General features: G+C 38.9%; 1 protein-coding gene across 1 annotated transcript; it reads right to left on the bottom strand.

Annotated features, from left to right (window-relative positions):
- Positions 1–573: 573 nt before the first annotated feature.
- On the bottom strand, positions 574–22,076 carry cotl1 (coactosin-like F-actin binding protein 1). Its single transcript, XM_041795089.1, has 4 exons — positions 21,644–22,076; positions 20,668–20,750; positions 2,566–2,723; positions 574–726 (listed from the first exon to the last, which is right to left on the bottom strand). The coding sequence occupies exons 1-4, from the start codon at positions 21,718–21,720 to the stop codon at positions 616–618; spliced, it is 429 nt and encodes a 142-aa protein (XP_041651023.1). The 5' UTR covers positions 21,721–22,076; the 3' UTR covers positions 574–615.
- Positions 22,077–25,513: the final 3,437 nt, after the last annotated feature.

Here is a 25,513-nt window from a genome sequence, read left to right as displayed (position 1 = left end):
CTGTGATGCTCTGCTGCATGGGCTGCACACAAGGCTGAGAGATCTTAAGTCTTTGGAGAATCATGAGCTTCCACATATGCATCGTTAAAATCAGGTGTATAAAAGCCTTGATGCAGGTTTTATCACTTCATGGTGCACCTACAGTATGAGCACTGCCAGTATCTATGTCAAAACAATCTACAACTGATCTGTTTATCTGTAAACAAACTCTAAAGTTTTTAAAGAGCACATTAATAAATTGTCCAACTAATGCTCTCTTTTGTAGAAGTTACTATATTTAAAGCAGCATGTACAGTGTTGGCTAAGTATTTAAAATACTCATTCTGCTTTACGAATTGTGTGTGGTACATCTCTGTGTATGAGTGAGTTCCCATTTTTGCAAAAGAACAAATAGTTCACGCAGGGCTCTGGTTTCTGGAGCTTACTTTGAAAGTAAAATGAGTGTGCTCAGTTTGTGTCCTTCTTTTCATCAAACACCTTCTTCATCCTACCTCGTCCTCTCCCCTAGAGGTAGCAGCCCTACCCCAACGCTCCCCACCCCAAATCATCCCAACCCATCCCACCCCACCCTGCCGCAACCAGAACCCAACCCTTCCAGTGGACCACAGCACTCCTCTACTCCGTCTGAGCGTCATAGTTGGCTCCTCCCGCCTTCTTCAGCTCCTCCCGGATGCACTCTTCATCCAGATCCCTCTTATCGCTTAACATGAACTCCTTAGCAAAGTTCTGCAGGAACAAAAGACAAGGTGAAGTGAAGAGCACATTTAACCAAAAGCACTGTTGTATTGCTCATCCTCATTTTCTTAGTGTCTAATGTCACTTTATTTTTATCTGCCTTTGGATGCAAACTATCTGGCCTCTAGTTTTTGTCACTTTTGAAAATATACATAAGTATGTACAAAACTCAGTCAAATGTCCCAAATTTTCCAGGACTGGGCTGCATGTGTAACACAAACCACACAAGTTTTCACTCTGACTCAACCCTAAGAAACCTAAGACTAAGAATGCTCCAGAGCACTGTTATTATTTCAGTGCTGATATAAGATGATTCATTTTGCATTTTGCATTTACCAGCACTCAAATATGCAAAATTAAGAATGACCCAATATCATAATATCAAATGATATTTTACTGCATCTTTGTTGATTAAGCACTTATAATATTAAATAATATGCACAACTACATAAATACAATCAACATTATATCTAAGCTACTTTGACCAATTTTTTTAAGCACTTATCATATTTGAAATCTGTCATCCTTTCTCCTGCAGTCAGCCTATCATTTCAGCGTGGATGCTCCAACCCTCCTCCACCCCAGCCACCTCCATTCAGTTCATCAGCATCTATTCCAGATCCTCACAGCTCTTCTGCTCATCACATCCTGCATAGTCTCCTCCTCCAAGCCACCTCATTGGTTTCCCGGTCCAGCTTCTCAGAAGTCTATTCCCCGTCTGATCCTGCATCCCTCATCAACCCCACCACCAGTGTCTGGACTCAGTAGAGGGTTAGCCTATTCCTGCTGTTGGCCTCACTACCCCGTCCAGTGCATGAAGTCATCATGATGGAGTTTAATCGCCAAAGACATTGCACATTGCCCCTGTAGTCCCATGCCCTTATATGGGCATGAAATGGGCATTTACTAAATAGGAAATAAGTGCACAATCTTCTGCTTACTTTCATCAATTTTTCATGTTGTTGAAGAACAAGTCATGAATCTGACATAGGTGTGTCTTCTGAACTTTCTTGAGAAGACATTTTAGAAAACTCTTAAGACGATATTGGTGAAGGAGGCCCATTGTTTATCCACTCCTCTGTTGATATAAACATGCTGAACTGCTCTGATGATACTGATATGAGGGCAAAAACTGGCATCATAGCACTGGATGCTTTGTTCACCATTTCTGTGTCATCCTTAGTTCTGCCTCCTGAGACCACTTCTCCTGTCTGGCAGGGAAAGTGTTCTGCTGTTTGGTACATGCATGAAAAAACAACCCAAGAGGATTTCAGTGGCAGCCAGACTGAATTTTCTAGAAACTTTAACAGGCACGTATGTGAAAGAGACTCTGGCAGCTCTCCAGTTCTTTAGAAATCATGTTTCCCTATGATGAATGATAGTCCAGTATTTTTTAAATCTCATTTTCACACTTGCCTTGCTTTCTGCTTAGGAAAAAAAATCCTTTTTTTATTGTTAACATAAAATATCAATCACTTGTTTGAATATGAAAGAAACATCCAGCTCAGGCTGTCAAAGATATAGCACACAGTGTCCGAGTTTTATGCTACTTCACCAGATATGACAAAACATAAGAGTTGTACATTAGGGTCTTTTTTACATTTGTTTCATTATGTACCTTTAAAATCTCTGACTCCACAGGAGGTCATATTTTACATTCCTGAGATCTAGAGTTGTTTTTAAACAGCTGAGTCTGTCTGTATCCAGCACTGTGTTGCCGTACTGCCAGTGTAACCAGCCAGTTTTCCCCAAGGGACCATTACAGCTTCACTTTCACACTAATGATGACACCCATTACATTAATTGCCTTTTTCTCCACTCATGTCTAACCTGCACGATCTCTTTCACTTGTGCCTTGTCGGTGCTGATCTTGGCCCGCTGCAAGCCGCCAATGTTCTCTCCAATCCAGGTGATGAGGGTGAACTTCGCTCGTTTGCTCATGGCGTCTCCTGTCGTGACCCGGATGAAGCCAAACAGACGTGAATCATCTGATGGAAGAGATAAACAGAGTGAGTAAACAGGGGGAAAGCACTGATATAGCTCATATTTTAACACTTCATCACACCCTGAGGGAAGTACAGAGCCAGACTGAGCTGGTCAAGATTTTTTTAACTAATGAGATATCACAAGATTTTAACGAGACTATTTCCATTATTCTAATAATCAACACTATCTAAATATTCATGATCATGATTTCACCAGAGGCTCTTGCCTGTGCAGATAGGTTGACGATACAACAGTGTGCAGGAGTTTGACTGCATTTTTTGTTGATTATAAGAAGGATAAAAGGCTGGGAATATGCACATCATGTATGTGCAGAGCAATTCAAGAAAAGCAGCATTGTAACAAAACCATTTGATTTTTTCTTTAAACTTCTCACTGAAGGTTGAAATTCTGGTACTGTGACAACCCTAAGCCAAGTAAATGTGTTTAAACAACAGATATTGACCTGGCACAGATATATCTGTACTGGCATTCTCCACTAAATGCAATAATAAGAAAACTCATTTTCAGGCCACATGTCCACAGCTTTGGCTGAGCCCCTGACAAACCCAGAGAATGGGACGTGCCCTGTTATGATGTCAGTGTTTGTGAGTTGGATCATTAGCATTGCTGCTAGCATCCTGGCTAACAGTTACCTCATTTTGGAGCTAAAAAGTGTATAAAGCATTTATTGGGTTTTAATGCTGGCCAAAATTCAATATTTGTAATGCCCATAGCTGCAACTTTTATCTGCCACCTTTTATCATTTTTTGTGCACTTTTTGCCAATTTTTACCACTTTTTATTCATTTCCATCACTTTTGTCCCCACTTACCTTTGCACTTTAAGCATAATTTTGCTATTTTTAACCCATTTTCACTTCTTTTGGACTGAAAAAGTGGAATTGAGGAATTGACAATTTCCTGCCTTATTTTTTTTACTTTGTTAACCCAACTTTGGAAGTTTTAACCAATTTTTGCCACTTCTTTTTTTTTTTTTAAGATTTATTTTTGGGCCTTTTCATGCCTTTATTATATAGAGGAAGGACAGTGGATAGACTCAGAAACAGGGAGGAGAGTGGGGAGAGACATGCGGTAAAGGGCCACAGGCCACCCACATAGCGCCTTAAACCACCCGACCACCTGCACACCCACATTTTGCAACTTGGGATGCATTTACTGCCTTTGTTTTCCATCAGTAAACCAATTTTCACCACTTTAAACCCATTTCATCTATCTTTATATATCCTGTTTTCCCACCTTTCTGCCCATTTATGTCATCTTAAAGCAATTTTTCCACATTATTAACCATTTTAATGACTTTTCCTGCCTGTTGTTGCCACTTTAACCCCATTTTGCTACTACTGTTGTCTCTGTTAACCAGTTTGTGCCAGTATTACCCCATTTCAACACTTTCTACAGCCATTTTTTTCTGTTAACCAGTTTTTGCCACTTTAAACATACTGTAGCCACTTTTAATCTCTTTTTGCCACATTTTATGCTGCTTTCAAGAAAATAAGTTTACATACTGAAAGAGACTATACACTGCAACATAAATAAATAATTTGCTGCTTTGATTAGAGTGGCTAAAATTCATGTATAACAACTAAAACATGGGTTATCATGGCTTATCTTTATAATGGGGCCAAACAGAGCAGCATGACATCATAGGTCTGATAAAAAAAAAAAAAAACTAAAATACACTTTTTAGCATGAAACTACTCTATTCAGATAATGTTTGTGAGATTAAATTATCATTACTTATATAAAAGTTAATATCCGCTTTATAATCTGCTAATGACAAACACCAGAGAAGTTGTGTGAACGTTGAAGGGCAGTTTTAGTCATTTCGAGTCCTCAGGGCAGAGACCAATAAAAAACCCTTCCCATTTTGCTGAAAGTGAGTGAACTAAATATGATGAAGTATGTCTTTTCTGGTAACAAAGTCAGATAAAAAAGGGCATACCCATATGTGAAACATAAATACCCAACAGGATTTACCTCTCAGAAGAGCAACATGGCTCAAATTATCTGATCTAAATATTTTAACACAACTGTAGGCCAGACATGCCAGCTAATTGGAGTCACCTGAAGTCCAATCAACAAAATGAGATTTGAGCCAGGTGTAGAGCTACTGTGACATAAAAACACTCAAACTTTTTAGTTTGCTCTTCTCAAGAAGTCTCTGCTGATGTGAATCATGTTTTGCAAAACAGAGCTCTCAGAAGACCATCAAGAATTGTCAAGACTGGAAGGGGTAGCAAAGTCATCTCAAAGACTTTAGGGATTCACCAGTCTACACTTAGACAAACTGTCCACAACTGGAGACAATACAGTACCGTGTCTACTCTCCCTAGAAATGGGTGCTCAGCCAGACTGATTCTAAGGGCACAATGCAGAATGATCAGAGGTAAAAAAAAAGGAACCCTAGAGTAATGAGGACAGTATGAGTCTACCATACGCTAAAGACTGACAGTCATGATGTCCAAGACAGGACACAGCGGAGTAAGCCGCTGCTTTCCAAAAAAACACCACTGCATGCCTGAAATTTACTAAGGAGCACCTTGACACCTTACAACAATACTGGGAAAATGTTTCGTGCATCTTTTGGAGTGGCCCAGTCAGATCCCAGACTTGGATCCAACAGAGATGCTATGGAATGATCTCAGGAGAGCCGTTCACACCTGATGTCCCAAGAATCTAGGTGAGCTGAAGCAGTTCTGTCAGGGAGAATGGTCTAAAATTCCTCCTGAATGTTGAGCAGGTCTGATCAGCAGCTACTGGAAACACTTGGCTGAGGTTTTTGCTGCCAAAGGAGGTTCAACCAGTTATTAACTCCATGGTTCATTTACTTTTATCCAGCAGCACTGTGAATGTTTAATAACTGTGTTTAACAAAGACTTTAAATATTTTAATTGCTTGTGTGGTATCAGGAGAAGCACATTGTGTTTTTCCACCTGTGACTTAGATGCAGATCAGATCACATTTGATGAACAATTAATCCAGAAAACTAGATTATTTCAAAGGGCTCTATGCGTTTTCTTGCAACTATATTTCATATTAATCTGGGAAAGCTCCCATACAAAGTGTTTGGGAAGGGCAGAAAGGAGAAGTGCAGAGACATCTTTTCTGTCATGAAAAGCTTTAAGTGTAGTTTTTTGCTATTCAATAAAGAAATGTGGTTGAGTTTTGATAAAACTGCTGCTATACTATAGCTTCACACTAAACACTAAACACTACACTGGCAGCAACCACTGCTATTTGCTTACATTACAACTAAACCCCGCCTGTAGCTACCCCCTATTTCTCCTTAAATGACACTGATTGGTCAGATCTGTTTTCACACCTGGCACAATTGTTTCAGACCGGAGCTTTGTGAAGTGTTTTTTTTCCTGATGGCAAACATGAAATCGGGCTAATCCATATGCTTTGCAAGGTTATAGGCTAGGAGAAACTTTTAAAATAAGAAAATATATAATCATGCATATTTGTTGATTGAACGCCATTTGCCAACACAGTTATCCATTCATTGATTGTTTTAATGTGTCCATAGGATCTGCCTAACTACAAACTGCTTGATATGAAGACATTTTGGGTTTTTTAAGGGGTTTGTACCTTCCTGTTGGGGCTAGAAGTCCTCTACAGAGACTTTTTGGATCATTTAGGTCTATTTCGATTGTATTTTTCCACTCTTGGCATCTTATTTACATTGACAATACATGTCTTCATCATTGAAAATGATTTTAGATATATAGCCTACCTTAATTTGATGCACACCTATAAAGAGTATATCTTTAGGCCCTTTGGAGCATGAGGCCCTTGGCATGATAAACCACCAATGTGAACATCTACAAAATAAACTGTCATCAGTTTTCAGTATCGTCAAACTACAGAGTCTGAAAAAAACAATATCACTGATGTTGTAGAAACAAATGTGACTGGTGTGTAACTGACTAGCATCATTGTGTTTAATTATGTCCTTTCAGACAACCCTTAAGAATAGAGCTGGGGAAGTTCAGATAAATACCAGGTTCCTCTTTTGTCCTTCAACTGTTTGGCAGTCTTGTGTCAGTTGCACAGAATTATTCAGGTCAACAGACTAAATGAGTCAAATGTTTTTTTGAGGCCTGCAGTTGTTTGTCACAAAGCTCACCAGTAAATCTCAGGAGGTCTTTATCAGAGCTGACAGTAAGTGAAGTCTGAAGGCAATCAGTCTGATGTTTTACTTTGTCCAGACTGTCCACTTTACTTTAAATTAATCCTGCATGTTGGGGCGTTTTCATTTATTAGATTAACATTACTGTATTGAATATGTGCAGAATGTTGTTTGAAGAAACACCCACCAGGTATGGATACATTTTTCAAAAATATATCCATGTGCTTACTGACACTGAATCCTGAGCGCAGTTTTAGTGAAAAGGGAAATAAGATAATAATAATAAAATAATAATAATAATAACTTTATTTAAATAGCACTTTTAAAAACAGTTGTTTGCAAAGTGCTTTACACACAGCAAGAGCAAAAACTCGGGGAAAAATAAACATCAACAATCAGAGCAGAATAGGAGCTGGATGCCAGGACGGTGTTACCTGCCTGACTGTATTGTACCAACTGTCAAGTTTGAGGGGGGTGGGTGTAATGACTGGCCTGCACAGACCTCAACCCCATCGAGCATCTTTGGGATGAACTGGAATGGAGACTGCCAGCCAGGCCTTCTCGTCCAACATCACTGCCTGACCTAACAAATGCTCTACAGAATGAATGGGCAAAAATTCTCACAGAAACACTCCAAAATCTTGTGGAAAGCTTTGTAAGAAGAGTGGAGGATATTATAGCTGCAAAAAGGGGGTGGTGCACTCCATATCAAAGTACATGTATTTGAATACAACGTGATCACAGTCCCTGTTGGTGTAATGGTCACGCGACCAAATACTTTTGTCCAGATAATGATTCTGTTTTTATTGCACTTTTTTGCCCAGAATAAAGTACTATGACTTAGGGTAGAAAATGTAAAATTATAACAAATTGTTATATCATGATAACTATCTTTTTTTATGACAACAAACCGTCTGATGCCACTGCCAGAGTGAGGAATATCCTTACAATGAAGAGGGACAAACCTGGAAGATCATAACTTTAATCATAGGAGACATTTGTTCAATAGTTGTCATCCTCATGTATGTGATCTCTGTTCACTGCTACTTCTTATGCTTTAGTTGTCAAGATTCAGAACCTGCCAGAGTCACATTTAAGTAACATATCGGTCTATCAAAGTTCTCAAATCTATCAACGTAAACAAAAGAAAAACTACAGTTCAAACAATCCTTTACTGCCTTTCTGCTCCTCACACTGTGGGAAGTTGTAATACTAACAGGAAATGAACGACAGGTAGGTATACTGACTGCTGGATTAGCTGGTTTAAGAGGCTAAAATTCATACACGGCGGTCTACTATGTAACACGTGATGATATAGATTTCCCTTATAATCCTTTCATTAAGCATTGCTATGAGTTATGGCTCTCCAAGCCCAACAATCCAGTTCCAACAGTTCCAAAAGTCCTGAATTGTTGTCACACTTTCAGTAAAAGATTATGTTAAACTGGGAGGACCATAGCCTCCATTAAAATTATACCTGGTTATTATACCTGTGTGAACTTACCTGACATAACGTTCAATCGCACTCATGATGCTTTCTCACTTACGGCTGGTTTCATGTTTATTTTGTTGCATGTCCATGTGCTACATTTTCCATCCTTTCAACTTATTACTATAAAATTTGTCTTCTTTTGGGCCCTTAAAAATATTTATGTATAATAACGTTTACTATAATATTACAAACTTATACACAAAATAAATAAATCAACCCATAAATGACTATCAGATTTGATATAAAGCTTCTGTGAGGAGTTTTTACCTGATTATCAAACAGACTTAAGTTCAAACTGGCGCCTCTAAATGACACTTAGAATCAAACGAAACAACCAGGATTGATAATGTAGTTATTGCCTGAACTGATTCGATTCTGATTCACAAGGTCTTGATTCAATTCCATAAACCATACTGAGTACCGATCCAAAACCGGTGTAAACTTTCGGGACCGGCTGTGCTGTTAGCAATTGTTAGCATTCAAGCTAGTGGCAATAAACGATCGAAAAATTATTAAAAATGGATAAAAAGGCATTCAATATTGGATTTATTGGTGTGGATTTAATCTTCGAGGTCACTGTAATGTTACCCGGGTACCAGGCTTGCTAGAAATGCTGCCATAGCGGTCACAAAGACATTGGTAGCATCAATGGGAGAGCACAACAGCTAACTTTAAGAGCAAAAACAAGCAACAGGTCTTCTTTTTCAAAATTCTTGGCTTGGGCCACAGTTGTGTTTATATTCGCCGCCATGTCTGAGAGCTGTAAAAGTAAACAACATCTGGCTGGTGGCACTCCCCAAGATCCTAAATCAGGGAGGACCTAGCTTGATTGGGAGCAGTAAAGTAATCAGATTGACACCACATACTCGAGGATTATTTGGACAAACTGAAGGGATGAGGCCTAAAAGCATCTGTGTAGCCATCTTTAAGGTAGGTATTTGTGGTGGAGACAGAAATTACACATGCTGACTGAATTTTTGCCACTCCTGTTAGTAAAATCTGGGCATGGCCCTGTCAGCAATGCAAAGTCAACTCTCAGACGCATACATCTCTAGGTTTGACATTACAGACCTATTTCCCCAACCATGTGTGTAAAAATACACTCCATCTGTCTATCTGCAGGCAGTATGTGTCATTATGTAACAATAAAATGAGCAGAATGCAGTTCATCTTAGTCCTACAGATGTTCCTGCCTCTGTGTGACTGACAGAAATGTTGTTTCCTCTGACGATGAGCTGCAGGCCAAATCTTAACAAGGAACGGTAAAACTAAGAAATCCTTGACACCTATTATGTTTCTGGGTTCACAGAGCAAAACCCATGTAAACGTGTGATGAATCCTCAAAGCACAGGACTCTACCATTATTCTGTCCAAAAGTCAGTTTTCCTGCATTAAAACCCCTGCAATGCACCACTGACTGACAGATATCCAGCCAAAAAACTGTTTCCACAGGCAAAGTGAGAGAGCAGAGGACACAATACCTTTACAAAGAAATTAAATTTGACGAGCTGTAGTCTCCTAGTCCTGCACAAGCTGATGGTCACAAGAAAATCAGCATTATAACCATAGCCACATACAACTATAGAGAATATTAGAGCCTGTTTTTGGTCGCATTTTCCCTGTTCAGCTTCAAAGGCACACTACAAAAAGAAATGGTCAAAACTGAAGCAGTTGAGGCTGTATAATCCTGATTTTTAGTTGTTCTGAAAAACTGGATCCTACGAGTAAACATCCACATCTTTCACATCCACACCCTGCTCTGAAACACAGGGTTTCCACTGAAAACTGTACTCCCAAAGCAAAACAAGAGATAAAATAACCAGAGATATTATTTCAGCCTTTTGAAAACTCCCATAAGAGACACACAAACATATGAAAGTACTACAAAGTACAAGTAACCTGATCTGCATGGGGAGAATGGGACCACATTGAACAAAAAAGCTAAATGATAGCATCAAAAAGTCCAGTTATACTTTTAAGTGAGGCCTGGATTTAGACTAATGAACATGCAATGCACACTGGGACATTTATATGAAAATTTCTCTACCGACATTTCCCTGAACTTAACTGTTCCTTAGAATCCACACCCAGTACATTTTCTTTCTAAAAGTAAAAAAAAAATAGTAGAAAATAACATTCTGCATCATAATAAGGCATGTATGAAAAGGTCAGGACACTCATATGTCATGTACTGCAGCACTGTACTGATCCACGATTACTTTTTCTGATTTTTATAAATACAACTGTGCCAGTGTTTCAGCATTACATTGTGTTTAACCTCCTGACCAACAGGTGGCAGTGTTGGGATCTATCACCTGCTAAACAACACCTTTTCTATATACCAACAACATGAACTAAAACAGAAAAAAATATGCTAAAACAGCTGGTGTAAACACCCAGAACAAATTCCTATGTGACATACACATCGGCCACTTTATTAGGTACACCTTGCTAGTATCAGGCTGGACCCCTGTTGCCTTCGGAAGTGCCTAAATTCTAACCTTGCAAAGCAGATGGATTTGCCTGTTTCTGTGTTTCTCACTGGAAAATCCATCTTGCAGATTAGACCCTGTAAGAAAGTGGAAGGACCAATCAGGAGTAAGAGGCAGTACTTTTGGTTGTGGCAGAGTTGTGATGTAAGCAAGCAGCGACAAGAGGCCGGTGCCATTATGGTGAAAGAGATTAGCGTGGATGCTGCTAAAGAGCCAGATTTATTAGAACTTGACGACATTTCTTTGCTAAAAGAAGAACAAAGAACGGCAGTGAGGTGTTTTCTTTTCAAAAACGACAAATGTCGTGTACTGACATGTCTACAGTTGCCATGGTTTGTGTTATGCAGTTCTCTATTGAGTTTACTCCTCAGTCGCGGTGCATACCTATGACGTCATGTGCTTTGTAGATCTGATTGGCCCGTAAAGATGTGACAGACACAACGTTCATCCAATCACCCTCTGAGATTTTTTTCAAAGGCTCTGCCCTTTCCCAAACACCATCTATGGGAGGTTTCCCAGATGGATGTGTGAAACAAATCCAACTAGCGTGTCGGGTTACCTTAATTCTTCGTGGCATAGTTTCAACATGGTGTTGGAAACACTATGCCTCAGAGGTTTTGATCTAAATTTACAAGATAGCGTCACACAGTTAATGCAGATGTGTCAGCTACATATCCACGATGCAAATCTCCCGTTCCACCACATCCCAAAGATGCTCTATTGGATTGAGATCTGGTGGCTGTGGAGTCTATTGGTATACAGTGAACTGCTGGAAGTGAAGGGATGGACATGGTCAGACACAATACTCAGGTAGGCTGTGGCATTTAAACGATGCTCAATTGGTACTAAGGGGCCCAAAGTGAGCCAAGAAAATATCACCGCACCATTACACCACCATCAGCCTGAACTGCTGATATAAGGCAGGATGGATCTGTGCTTTCATGTTGTTTGTGCCAAATTCTGACCCTACCAGCTGAAATCGAGACTCATCAGATCAGTCAACATTTTTCCACATTTTCTATTGTCCAAATTTGGTGAGTCCATCTGAATTTGTCTCCTCAATCTCCTGTTCTTAGCTGACAGGAGTGGCACTTGGTGTGGTCGTCTGCTGCTGTCGCCCATCTACTTTAAAGGTTCCATGTGTTGTGCGTTCAGAGATGGTATTCTGCATAGCTTGGTTGTAGCGAGTGGTTATTTGAGTTACTGTTGCCTTTTATCATCTCAAACCATTCTGCCTATGCTCCTCTGACCTCTGACATCAACATGGCATTTTCGTTCTCACAACTGCTGCTCACTGGATATTTTCCCTTTTTCTGACCTTTTTCTCTGTAAACCCTAGAGATGGTTGTGTGTGAAGATCCCAATAGATCAGCAGTTTCTGAAATACTCAGACCAGCCCATTTGGCACCAACAACCACATCCAAAGTCTCTTAAATCCCCTTTCTTCCCCATTCTGATGCTCGGTTTGAACTTCAGCAAGTTGTCTCGACCACCTCTACTTGTCTAAAAGCATGGCTGATTAGTCATTTATGTTAACAAGCAATTGAACAGGTGTACCTAATAAAGTGGACGTGAGTGTACAAAGTTGTAAGTGACTAACAAGGGGTGCTCAGATGGCCTAATGGTTAGGTCGTGCCCCATGGATGCAGGCAGCCTCCTTCCTGTAGTCCCTTACCCACATGTCTCTCCCCCACGCTCTCATCCCATTTTTCACAAATAAAGTGTCAGTGTTTCACTTTTGTGTTGTCTCACACTAGTCATGTAGCAGTGATGTAATCAATGTTCAGCTATTTGACACCCCCATACTGTAATAATCAAGCATCAATCTCTAGGTTTATAAAAACAAACCAATGTGAAAAACAAAAAAAATGTAGTTCCTCAATGTCCACTGATGACTGGTTACAAAGGCAAAGATATCCAACTTGGACCCACATTAAAATTCCTTTTATTTAAAGCCAAAACTAATGTGTTTACAGCCTAGTTAGAAAAAACTGATCAATTCTTATATTTAGTCAACATGTGGGTGGGTCTTTCTAGGAATGGAGGGCTTTCTGTGCATTTAGGGTTTTTGTAAACAATGGCATTTTAGGTCACTGATAATAAACACTGAACTTTCAACATGTGCATACATAAACTCAAAATCCCTTTAACACTGTCGCTTTATTGACAAACAAAGAAGCCTGAGTTGACTACGCAGGTCACTGCTGCTTCATAGACTTGTGGCTGTTTTGTCAAGACCAGTTTGGGTTGGTAGGAGAACTTTAACAATGAAAAAGTCATCGCAGAAGAATGGCAGCAAAACTTTTGCTTGTCAAAGACATTGTTTCTGGAATTGTTGCTGCCTCTGAGTGAGAAAGAGAGCTCTGCCTGCATGTTGAAGGACAGGCTACTGTTGGCATGGCGTGCTCTTTCAGCATTTAACAGTCTGTTTTTGCATTTTCATGTGGACAAGGATATTTGTGAAAATGTAGAATGTATGGAGGTATTGTTTTTGAAAAAAAAAGAGGAGGAAAACTTCAGTTTTCAAAACAGCCTGCCTATGTGTTGACTATGCCATAGTTTGAATTTCCAATATGGCCCATGCCATTGTTGGGCTTCTTCAGCTACTAGTGGATGACATCACTTAGCCTATGTCCATGTTTAATACAGTCTATGCTACTAATGTGTGAGATGTTTCTGTCCTTGATGAATAGACCAAAAGTAAATATTACAAAAGTATAGGCTAGAAATCATCAACATACTGCATAACATAAACATTTTGCATTAAATTAAACTGTCAGGAAATACCACTGAACATCTTATAAATGTACCCAATCACATTTACTCTCAATGGTCAACAGAACCTAAACATCCTGTAAGACAACAAATAAGTTTACAGTTTTACATTACTCTAGTTCTAAAGAGTAACAAACTCATTTAAAGGCAAATTAATTTTACAAAATTGCGTTGACCTTTACAGTGTTGTATTGCCTTTATGTACGTGTTAAAGCAGCTGATAAAGACATGGCTCTGAGATCAGAGCAGCCGCATGTCAACAGAAGCAGCCAGTGAGAGGAGTCTTATCAACAAAGCCATAAAGGATATCAATAGTTTCAACACCTCGTCTGTTAGTTACTTTCAGAGTCAAGGTGAATCACCTCTCTTTGTCTTAGCCATCATTGTCACTGAGAGATGCCTGAGAGGAACAAACACAACCCCTCACCCTGACCTGCAGCTCTCCCTCACCCCCACACTTCCTCCCTCTGCCAGATTCTTCCTGGTTTGTCTTCCCTTTAAAGTGGTGCTGACTCTGCAGGCGGCCACCCTGCAGAGAAAACTGCACTGAAACTGCAACAAATGATGAGACAGCAAAAAAGGACTCGCTGGGAGAGACGTTGTTCTGCATAAATTGACTTCAGTTCTGCACGCTAAAGGTTGGCGTGTGACACTTTATCTTCCTGTATTCAGAGAATACTCTGTCTCTCTGTGACACCAGCCCTGTCTCCTTCTGCAGACTCAAGTAGATCTGGCAAGGAGTTTTGTGACTGAGTCCAAACTTGTTTATTCACCAGCTAATGGTATGACCTGAGTTTATTCTCGTTAGCTGGCAAGTCTGTGGCTCTAAAAGGTCAAAGCCAAGGTTTTCACTCCCAATCCTTCATACTAATTTAATTAAAAATGTTCCGGCTGTTTTCATAGACCTAAAATATGAAGTATAAAGATGTTAAAGCATGCCAGAGCAGCAGGAAAACAACCTGTGTTTATCTTTACATGAAAATCAATACAAAATAACTAAATAAAGATCCCTATTTAACTCTTGACTCCCTGCCGACATCTGAAGCTTGTATGCTGATAAATCTCAAACCAACCTAAATTCACAGCATATTTTACCAAACAATGTGGGTGACATGGACCAAAAATTATACTTTGACTTTTACTGCCAAATTGCAATACATGTGATATATATCTTGTAGGGATGCACAATACTATTAGCATACTAGCGGTATCGACAGATATGAACATTTCTGGTGATATGTACAAGTAATATTTTGGCTGTAAAAGCAGCCTATAACAGCTGTAAATATTGGTCATATGAACAAATACTTCATTAGTGGAGTTTTAGGCTGGACTAACAGACCTACGTCAGCTGAAGTCTTTTCTTTATTCATCATCTTTCCTTTCACTTAAAGGTGTGTTTTAAGGACAGAAATGTGTTCACCTTGTCCACACGGAGATAAAAACGATGTATTCTCGTTTCGTTTTTAAAATGTTTTCCATAAAAACAGGATCGTTTCAGGAAATGTCCGCGTAAGCACAGAACCACTGAAAGCGCTGTAGTGTATATGCCAAAGCACGAACACAACCCTGTAATCAGCCATTGTTTTTTTGGCTAGACCCGTGCATGCGGCTGAAGTAGGCTATGCGATGTATGACATAATCGTTTCAAGAAAGATGCGGTTGGCTCTCAACGCTGAGACAAAGGGGTAGGCATTACAGATTTGTTCACTCTGGGATCCGGTTTCAAAAAGTAGCGTTTACGACCTCCCAAAGTGCCATTTCCGTTTGGATGAAACATCGATATGACAACAAACGTTTGCGTTTACGCCAGAATTCATCTCCGTTTGGACGGGTCGTAGGTTTGTACTACATTTAAATATCAGTATTAATATCAACTAAAAGTCTGGAAACATCAGCTTATCGGATAGCGGGAAAAAAAAACATCTTGCATCCCTGATATCTTTATGTTTTTTATAGGTAAATAGAATTTTTCCCCACAGTAGCAGAACTATAACTTTTGATACGATTCTAGTAAAAAACAAACCACACTGACACCTGTTTGACTATACTCACTGTAACAAATATCATGTGTTTCACGATGATGAAATTGTCATTTAAATGATCCAAGGAAAGTTTTCAGTTGTACTTTATTCTAGTAGTGCACTATGTTGGATTATTGTGTTTATCTGAAAGGCCAGTATTTTCAAACTCAATTTAGCTGATACCAATACTAGGAATTAATACCTTTTCTACCGTGAAGAACATTGTTTCCTGTGGTAAAATGTACATTTTCTTCTTACTGTGACGGTCTATTTGTCTGTATTTACAAAAGGACACCAGACAAGAGAAACGTTTGATTCAAACATAAATAATATATTCATTCTGTTCAAACCTAGAAATTTAACAATGAAAAATAATCTATTTGTATTACATGTACATCATATGCAAAATGTATTTTTAACAGAGTTATACCAAGCTTTATGTGTTTTCTTGAGAGCAAACTGCATTGTTTAGAGAGATCTGTCTTTTACATAAAATAACAAGGGGCTACTTTTTAAGTAATAGTGAGAATAATAAAAGGGGAAATAAAAAGAAGAAATGAGTCTAGTGTGAAAAAAACTTCAGCTGAGTTTGGTTTATTGATTGTGCTTAAAAACTCACAAACTCATTCATACATTCTACAGTTAGTACAGCTGACTATCAGCTGTAAATATCAGTGGCAATTTCATACCTGATGGTACCAATATCATGCCAATAATATACATGCCTACTTTTAACCAAGAAAGAGCAAGCACTGTCAAAAGTTGCTAACATATTTGTGCAACTACGACATTTTGCAGGTGTCTGCCTGCAGTTTAAAAAAAAACAAAACAAAACAAAAAAAAAAACAATAAACTACCCAAAAGTGAATGTTAAGGACCTTCACTTTTGTTGCCCTGGTATCAAACAGGTATCAGTATAATTTGATTTTAAATACTAATAAAAAAAATATGCTCAATTATTAAACAATATTAATCAAATGACATCTACCCCTATAGACTAAACATTTTATATCTTTTTTTAACAATTCATGCAGAATTTTGCCTAATTTTTGGGAAGTAAAAACAGAAAAAGTCCTTTAATTGGATGCCTCAGTACTGCATTTTTCTTGCTGTGGTATAAAACAGGAATCAATAGTTTGATTTTTTTTTTAATCACCATTTTAAAGTTAACAAGTAAAATGTGTCACAAAATTCCTATTAAAAGCAAGGACTGCCTGCTGATTTATCAAGAGCACGACACATTGGTAAATGCACCTTTGTTTACTTTTTGGAATTGTTTTGGTTGTAATTTTAACTGATCACTGTGACTTACTGAACATTATTCAGATTAAATTTTTCCAAATTATGTAAGAAGCATATCTTTTCCAAACTGGGAGATGTAGTATTTAAACAGCATGACATACTTTCTGCATCAAGTCCTTTTATTGACAAACACCTATCCAGAGTGAAGTAACTGATTTTTTTTGTGTCATATTTTCTCTGTATTGAAATTTGCAGACGGTCCAAGCCACAGCTAGCCACTTGTAGAGGACAATGTAAGCTGTCAAGCCCAGGAGACGGTTTGAGTTGAGAAAAACACAGTCCGTATGTCACAGTCTATTGTACAGTGATTGAAAAGAGGTGTGGGTTTTGTGAATTTTATGTTCTGCTGCTGAGTTATTGGTCCATGTAGGCTGAATCTGTCAATATCATTCTCACTTTACCCAAATCCTGCAGCCTGCATCACTCCCCATCCAGAGTTCCCTGCCTTATTAAATGCTGGTGTTTTACAGATGGTTTTCAACTTGCTGAAGATAAATTGGAGAAAAAGACTCTGACCAGAAGAGATGAATGGGAAATTGTCATTAAAGTAAATTTATGGCTGTCGCTTTATTCCTCTAATGGCTGATAAATTAGACCAGGTATGGTTGGCACGTTATGTTTACTTTCTGAAATCATTGTGTCAGCTGGGTAACTGAGCCGAACTAACTCATTTGAGCTTGATGTGGTGTTTTCTCTAATGAAGCCTGCAAAGCTGTTCAGATATGCTGAGGCAGAAGAGCATGTAGCCAATAGCCAAAGCTCACATTGCAAAACAGTGCCAGCTACTACTACTTTCTGGGTGAGAAATGGAGCACTTCTAAAATTTTTGATACAGTGTGAAAAAAAAATCTTGCCTCATTTTTACATTAAAATTGCTTAATTACGTTGAGTACTCACACCTGTCTGTGGCCCAGCTTCCTAACCTGGCACGCCAGATGGATGTGTTTCACACATCCATCTGGAAAACCTCCCATACCGAGCATTTCGGAATGGACAGAGGCTTTGAAAAAAACTCAGAGTGATTGGATGAATGTTCTGTCTGTCACATCTTTATGGGCGAATCAGAGCAACAGAACATGTGACGTCATAGGTGTGGGCTGCAACCAAGTAGTAAACTCCATAGAGAACTGCATAACGCAAACCATGGCTACTGTAGACATGTCAGTACACGACTTTTGTGTTTTTGGAAAGAAAACAACTCAATGCTGTCTTTGTTCTTATTCTAACGAAGAAATGTCGTCCAGTTCTGATAAAACTGATGCTTTAGCAGCATCCAAGCCAATGTCTTCCACCATAATTGCACCAGCCTCTTCTTGCCGCTTGCTTATGTCACGGCTCCGCCGCACCCAAAAGTACTGCCCCTTGTCACTGATTGGTCCTGTCACTTTCTAACCAGGCCCAAACGGTTCAGATGGGAGCTTTGCAAGATGGATTTGCCAGTGAGAAACATGGAAACTGCCGTAACCATCTGCTTTGCAAGGTTACCAGCTTCCTCAAGGGCATGCCGTTTGTAGGGGCAATGCTCACTGAAATGTCTTAAGGATAATGGCACTACTACTGCCAAGTACCTCATACAATCCAACTTCAAAAATACTGAAAAGTCCCTTTAAATTCAAAAATGGATATCCTATGGTGTCACCAAAGAAGAAATATTCATCCATCTTTCTATTTTCTTCCAATCATCCCGGGCTGGGTCGCTGTGGTAGCAGGCTAAGTAAGTCAACACAGGTAACCCTCTCCCCAGGGACATTTTCAAGCTCATCCTGGGAGATTCTGAGGTGTTCCCAGGCCAGGTGGGATACATAATCCCTGCAGAATTACTGGGTCTGCCACGAAGTTTCCTCGCCGTGAAATATGCCCAGGAGACCTCCACAGGGAGACAGCCAGGAGACCAGAACACCTCAACATTTTTCATCCTCTATGAATAAAACATGGACAGTGATACTCATTTTTTCCTTTTTTAGCCATTTTAGTAACCTTCTTAACCTGTAGATATGATAATTGTATCTATTGCTATTGATTTATGTTGTAATTTCCTGTCTGTTCTTTAGTGAAGCGCTTTACAATGCATGTATGAAAATGTACTATACTGAATAAATAAAATTGAGTTGAGCTGTGATGCTATTTTGTTTTGGGTTAAATGTATGAATGAATCCAAAGGATGCTCAAATGTATGAATTATACAGATTTGTAAATGTATATTCTTTGTCTGATTTACCCACCTTATGAGACAAACCAAACTCTCTTATAATGCAAATCTTTTGAGTGACATTTGGTTGGTCATTTCAGATGCTATATAAGGACCTCAGAAGCTTCTGAATGCTGATTGGCTTTAGAGAGAGCCTCATAGAAAAGGCTTGTGTGGGTGAAAAGTTCAACTAGAGACACAAGAGACGTGTCATTCAGCCTACATTTCAGCCTTGTGACACATTCAAATTGACTTGGTGCATTATTGCATCTCTTTGCAAATAATGCAGAAATGCAGCAAAAGACAATATAGAGATTTTTTTTCCAGGTTAAATTTTCAAAAACATGAAAACCAAATTACCAAAGATGAACTGAATTTGGCTTTAGCTATTATATCAGTAAATCAAATAGCTTATGAAACAGGCAAAAGTAAGTGATGGTTATTGCAGTTTTCCAATTTAGAAGTCCTGTTGAAAATGTGGATTACATGAAAAGATAACTGCCCTCAGGCTACAGAAGTATCTCCTTGCACTGATCCAGGCAGTGCACACGACTATTCATTTATTCTAACTTCCTGGTTAAGTTGGAGATCACCACTTAAAAGAAGCCCTCCTCCTCTTCAAGCCTGAGCAGAGGATCAGTCTGCATCAGCTCCTCCTACACTCACACTTACAACTTCACTGCTAAATAAGGAAAACAAGCCTGCAGACAGGATGATGTCTGATGTGTCATCTTTGAACAGGAACCAATGGAAAAACCTTTTCACAGTCGAGTTTTAAAGCACAGTGATAAATGTGTTATTTCAACATTTCACAGGAATGTGAGCTCTGTAATATCAGGAAGAGGAACGAGGAGTAAAGCCCTGAGGCAGCAAGGTTTAAAGAGAGGAGAAGACATCAGAAACAGCCACACCCAACATCTGAGCTGATGCTTTACTCCAGAGGACACAAATAAAGGGGAACTTCATCAGAAAGCACTATTTCTCATTTTACTCAATGAGAATCACAATTAAGGAGTTCCTTTTTTTAATTTTCTGCAATTTTTCCTGCTTTTTAAGAAAACTTTGTGCTCAGCCGCATGTAGATGTGTAACTAAAGAGAAGGACGTGTGAAAAACTTGCAACCAAGCCAACATACTGGAGAACAATAACCTCAGTTTATAATAGACTTAGGTGCCCTTCCATTATTATAAAAGGATAAGACCTGCTGGGATACACAAACGATTGACCTTTTATATGTTACCTTGTCCTAAAGAGGCACAGGACACAGAAGAAGACGTTACGCAATGCAAAGCATACAGTGTTAAGTGCTTCGAGAGTGTAGTTACAAGGCCCCAGGCCAACGGGTGACAGCACACAGAGTCTTAAAAGATTAGTGTCCTGCCAAGTCAAGCTGTGTGGTATATAGGCTGTTACAGGCCAAACACATGCCACATAATGTAGACCAGTCAGCAGCATGAGACAAGTTTCACCCATACATTAGACTTCTGTTTAAAAAAAACAGGCTTTATAAGCTGCTAGTTACCTGTGCACAGCTTCTTGAAGTCTTCATAGTCTTGCCCTTGTCCTGCAGGCACAATCCTACTGCCTTCATATTTGAAAGCAGCCCTGGAGGATGCAGAATAAAGCATGCAGTTATTATCACACCATGCATTCATTATTCAGTCTCGTGATCTGTTGCTTCACAACATTATGGTGCACATCAGGCCTGTTTTTGCAAACTGGGGCAAACTACATAAAATGCCAAAGACGCCCATGCAAGGTGGCAGCTGTGTGAATACCATGTGTAAGTGTCACTACTGTCACGTTATCTTCTATGAATACAGGACAAAGGAAATTACTTCTGCCCTGCTGGGCCTGATAACTGTGCCGTGTGTGACCGCTGTTCAGCCTGAATATAAATCAGCTTGAACTGAGCTACATAAGATGCATGTATTAAGGGAAAAATTGTTAAGCACAAGCAATGGGATCAGAGTTAAACAATTCGTGAAGGTCTAAGCGGCTGGTAAACCCCTGGTGAGCCGCTTCAGTGCGTTTTCACATTAACACTGTCGAACTCCCTTTGAATATACTGAAATTTAGACTCAGCTTGGCTAAATGTTACTGTTCACGTGGTATTTAATGAAGCTGGGTTATCTTGTTATTTATTTGGGACTTAATCTTCCATTCGGCTTGTGTTAAGTCAGTTTAACTTGGCTTGTTTAAATAAAATGCTAACTTTTATAAGAGCTCCGTCTCTCATGCTAGCAGGTTCTCCGTCGCAGACACGGCGCAGTGGGCGTTAACAGACTGTGAGAATTACAATTAAATCAGAGATTGTATCGAAACACCAGATACTTCAAGTCTTATTTCACAGCCGAAGTATATATTTCTCTTTTAGGGTGATGTCACATGTTAGCATGCTATGTACGACTCATTTTCTTTAGTTGAGTACAAATAAATATCAAATAGCCACATTTAATGAAAGGGGTATGGATAAGTAACCGTGCCCGCACACTTACCAATTGATGTCCGTGTTATCGTCTCTGACTTGGTCGTAAGCCTCTCTGCAAGCTTCTTTATCGATTGTGGTTGACATTTTTTGGTTGGACAGAGGACAAATTCGGTGAAGTGAACGTTGAATGAGTCCAAATCAGAGTGAGCTTGTTACCCAGTAATAAAGCAGCTAACTTGAACAGTTACACATCAGAGAACTGTAACTGATAACAAAAGGCTTCAATCCAAAATCACGACCACCGCGCAGGAGCAATTCAACCGGTCGGACTTAGCGGAAAAAGACGGTTCTTCTTCTAGCAGCTCCGTTCATTTCCTGTATTTCTCCACTTTATGGGCGTTGGTGATGTGGTGTTGGTCGATCAGGTTGCCAGCAGACAGACAGAGAAGTCCCTTAGACGCTGGATTCACCTTCTTCTCCCTGTGAATGGTCAATGTAGAGGAGCCAGTGTCAAGTCAGCAGTAATACACCACTCCTTATTCCGGCACTGCTTTAAAATAGTATTAAAAGAAGAGTAACTCAGGGGAATGATTCAATAAGCTTTGTCCAAATACAGTGATATTATTTTCTTCACCCAGAGCATTCATATCAGTACCGAGTTAATACATAGGTTAGATAAGGGATATTGAGATTTTTTATTCTGTCACAGCTTTCTTATGAATTGAAACAAAGAAATAACCCAAGGCACCCCTCTATAACACTGACGATCTCCCCTAACTGTTTCAGGATAAATACATCTTATTTCAATTCTAAATAAATATATATTATTATATATAATTCTAAATGAATAAATTTAATGTATTTATGATTTTAATTATTTATGCAGTGAAAAGCACTTCCCATACTTAAGAAAGATTGCTACCTCACATGGAACAACTGCTGTGTTATACCAACAAAGGAGCAAAGACACAAATACAGAGCTAGAATACACCCAGAGTTGAACACAGACAGAAAGTTACCGACCTAGTGGATAACTTCACTCATGGTGCAGAAGTGGTTAACATCAAAAACATCAATAATTCTCCAGAAATATAAGCAAAGGAATCCAAGCAGTGACCACTGTACAACAGTGGGAAAACATCACAGCCCAGATTTGTGATTGCAGGGGGCATGTCTTAAACCAACTGACTGTACAGAGATTAATTAACACTGAATGGATCAGCACTGTCAAAAAAACTCCAACACTGAAGGCCATTTAACTCAGAATGGGGTTAAAATGAGCTCTGAAATGTTTAAAAATGAAAATTCAACACTCCATTTTTTCTGTGTACCAACATCAACAAACAACATTTCTTCATAAGAGAGTGTTTTTGCAAAAGCTGTCCTTTTGACAGGGGTGGATAGACACTAATTATAGTCCATTTACTCGTTACTGTAACTGAGTTACTTCTACATGTGCTTATATTTTTTTCAAGTAGTTTTTAAATCATCAATTTTACTTAAGCATATACTGGGGAAAGTATTGTATTTTACTGTCTTTAAAAGCATCAGCTCCTGAATTAAAAGAATATCACTAGATGGCATGATGTGAAGTTGTTTGTTTTACAGCTACAGCATGACATTCAGAGGCCCATAGTGAGGGGCCTCTACCACACATACCTACATCTATGTTTGCATGTGCACACCCAAGGTGTCCTGATCCTTGTTGAAATGGATGGGTTTAGGGAGAGGTGGTAGAGCTACATGGCTTTCCAGACAGAACTTTTCCAGTGGTGCACTCTTTACCAGATGTTGCAAGACTTTTAGGACAACAACCTAATAACACAATTTTTTTTCAATGCATTTTCACATTTCTTATTTTGATCAGGCAGCTTCCTTAAGCTCATAGAAGAAATGTTGTATTGTTGTTGCATCAGTCCATGATGATGTAACTGGAACTTGAAAGGTCATGGGGGAATATGTCACTACTACCCCTTTTAACTCTTTGACTGATCTGAAGCAGCTGATATGCTGTCATGGTGTTACTGATTCTGTGAGAGGTTGTACTGCAATTTCTTTGAAATCTGTACCTTTCATAAAAAATAAGATTGAAGACTCGTGTTCTCTCTTATTGATATAGGACAAATCATGATTTATTTTTACCCCCTCAGATATAAAATACTTAGAACTCAGTACTTTGGGTTAACATGAAATAAATCTCATTTAACTTAGGCTTTACTTAAAGCAGTGCGTTTACTGAAATAAAATTCAATCAGAGTAACTGTACTTTTACTTGAGTGTTCTTTGGTCTTTCCACCCTTGCTGTTTGCGCAGGATTTGGTTTGCTAACCACTGAATGGAGAACACAGTGATTCATAAATTGATGTCTAGACAATAAAAAATAAATAAATAGACATAAGGAGTTATGTCTATCTGTATTTATGTCTGGAATATGGATTTATATAGTCTGCAAAAAGCGGGATACGATATGATTATTGAAAACAACTTTTATTATCAAAAGATAGTGTTTTATTTTGAAGCCAAATCAATTTCCGGTTTTGCCGGTGTCCAAATATCCAACTTGATATAGGGAGGTAATAAAAGCTAAGATTTTCTTACATGTATACATAATATCTTGTTCATATTATATGATATGCTTATAAATCACACACTCTGAAACACGCAAGGATAATGAAAGCACATTTCATCATTGTGGTGTAAACCTCAGACATTTTATAGAGGAGTGAAGACTGTCGTTTTCATCATATTATTGTTGACAGTGTATAGTATCAACACCAGATCTGTGTAGCTTAAATCAACGTGAATAGAGTCAAAAGTATGTAGTACGGGGGAGGGGTTGGATAAATGTGTGGACTACATGTGATGATGAAGAGCTGAGCAGCAGCTCAACATCCCTGTCTGAGCTCCGGCTTACTGCATTGTCTGTCACAGTATTATTGCGCACTCTGCTGGTTAACTATTAACATAACATCAACCTTCAGTTCAGAGCCAGTGTTGATAATTGCCCAGAATGGCTTAGGGAAGAGCTACTTGGCATTAGTAGCTACTGTATACAAAACATATCATCAGATGTGTCTGCATCTGGATTAACGGTCTTTGAAATAATACATTTAAGTGAGATACAAGGAGCTTTGTAAAGGCCAAGTTATTAAAAACAAGTGTTTACTATTTTTTTTAATGTGTGGGCAGATTTAAGCAGATTCATCAACAATTTCAATGTTTTACCGAGCTGTCACATGTTTCTGCAATACACACCAGTGCTTACATGTATAAGTGATAATTACCCAGAAGATCTTCTGCTTCTATGGAGGGAACCAACAAATCTCCCGCCCCTAACTCCTGCTTTGATGAAGTGATGGCACACACAAATTCTCTATTTTTATAGGGCTGATTTTTAAATTCTCTGCTTAGGGTTGTGAAGCTGTGAGTTTTCTGAGTCTTTGTTGAGCATCCACACTGTTTATAAGGACATTTATGCAATGTTGTAGTCAATTTGTAAAACCTTGCTACTACACGGCAACAGAGAGTAATAATTAAGCCACTCTATTATTTACTCTCTTTAATCTTCAAAAAGAAACATTGGGAAAAAACTAAGCCACATTTAAAAGCCTTGCTTTCGTTTGTTTGTTTGTTTCGTTGTTTGTTTGTAGTTCATTTCCAGTAAAACTCTTTTGTGAGTAAAAGAGGAAAAAATAAAAACTTGCAAGTATCGCTACTGAACTATAGTTTATGTAATTACCCCAAAAATTATCAAAACATTTCGGAACACAAGACGACGTTTTCAGTCTTGAATGCACCCGCATCGAACGCGCGGTGATTGGTCCATAAGCTTCATATGATTTCCGGATTTCGGAATCATAGGGAGCTTACAACTACAAAATAAAATCACCGGTGTATTTTAGTGTGTATCGGTGAGTACACCGGTGCTTGTAACTCT

The sequence above is a fragment of the Cheilinus undulatus genome, linkage group 9, assembly GCF_018320785.1.
Source record: "Cheilinus undulatus linkage group 9, ASM1832078v1, whole genome shotgun sequence".
In the NCBI taxonomy this organism is placed as follows: Eukaryota; Metazoa; Chordata; class Actinopteri; order Labriformes; family Labridae; genus Cheilinus; species Cheilinus undulatus.
This window is presented reverse-complemented; position numbering and strand designations above follow the sequence as displayed.

What these genes read in the sequence shown, in the direction of transcription:
- cotl1 (XM_041795089.1), bottom strand. Translation starts at nt 21,720, where the DNA reads ATGTCAACCACAATCGATAAAGAAGCTTGCAGAGAGGCTTACGACCAA. An exon ending in GATAACACGGACATCAATTG is followed by an intron (nt 20,751 to 21,643) that starts GTAAGTGTGCGG and finishes TGCATCCTCCAG; the next exon opens with GGCTGCTTTCAAATATGAAG. An exon ending in AAGTGAAAGAGATCGTGCAG is followed by an intron (nt 727 to 2,565) that starts GTTAGACATGAG and finishes TTGTTCCTGCAG; the next exon opens with AACTTTGCTAAGGAGTTCAT.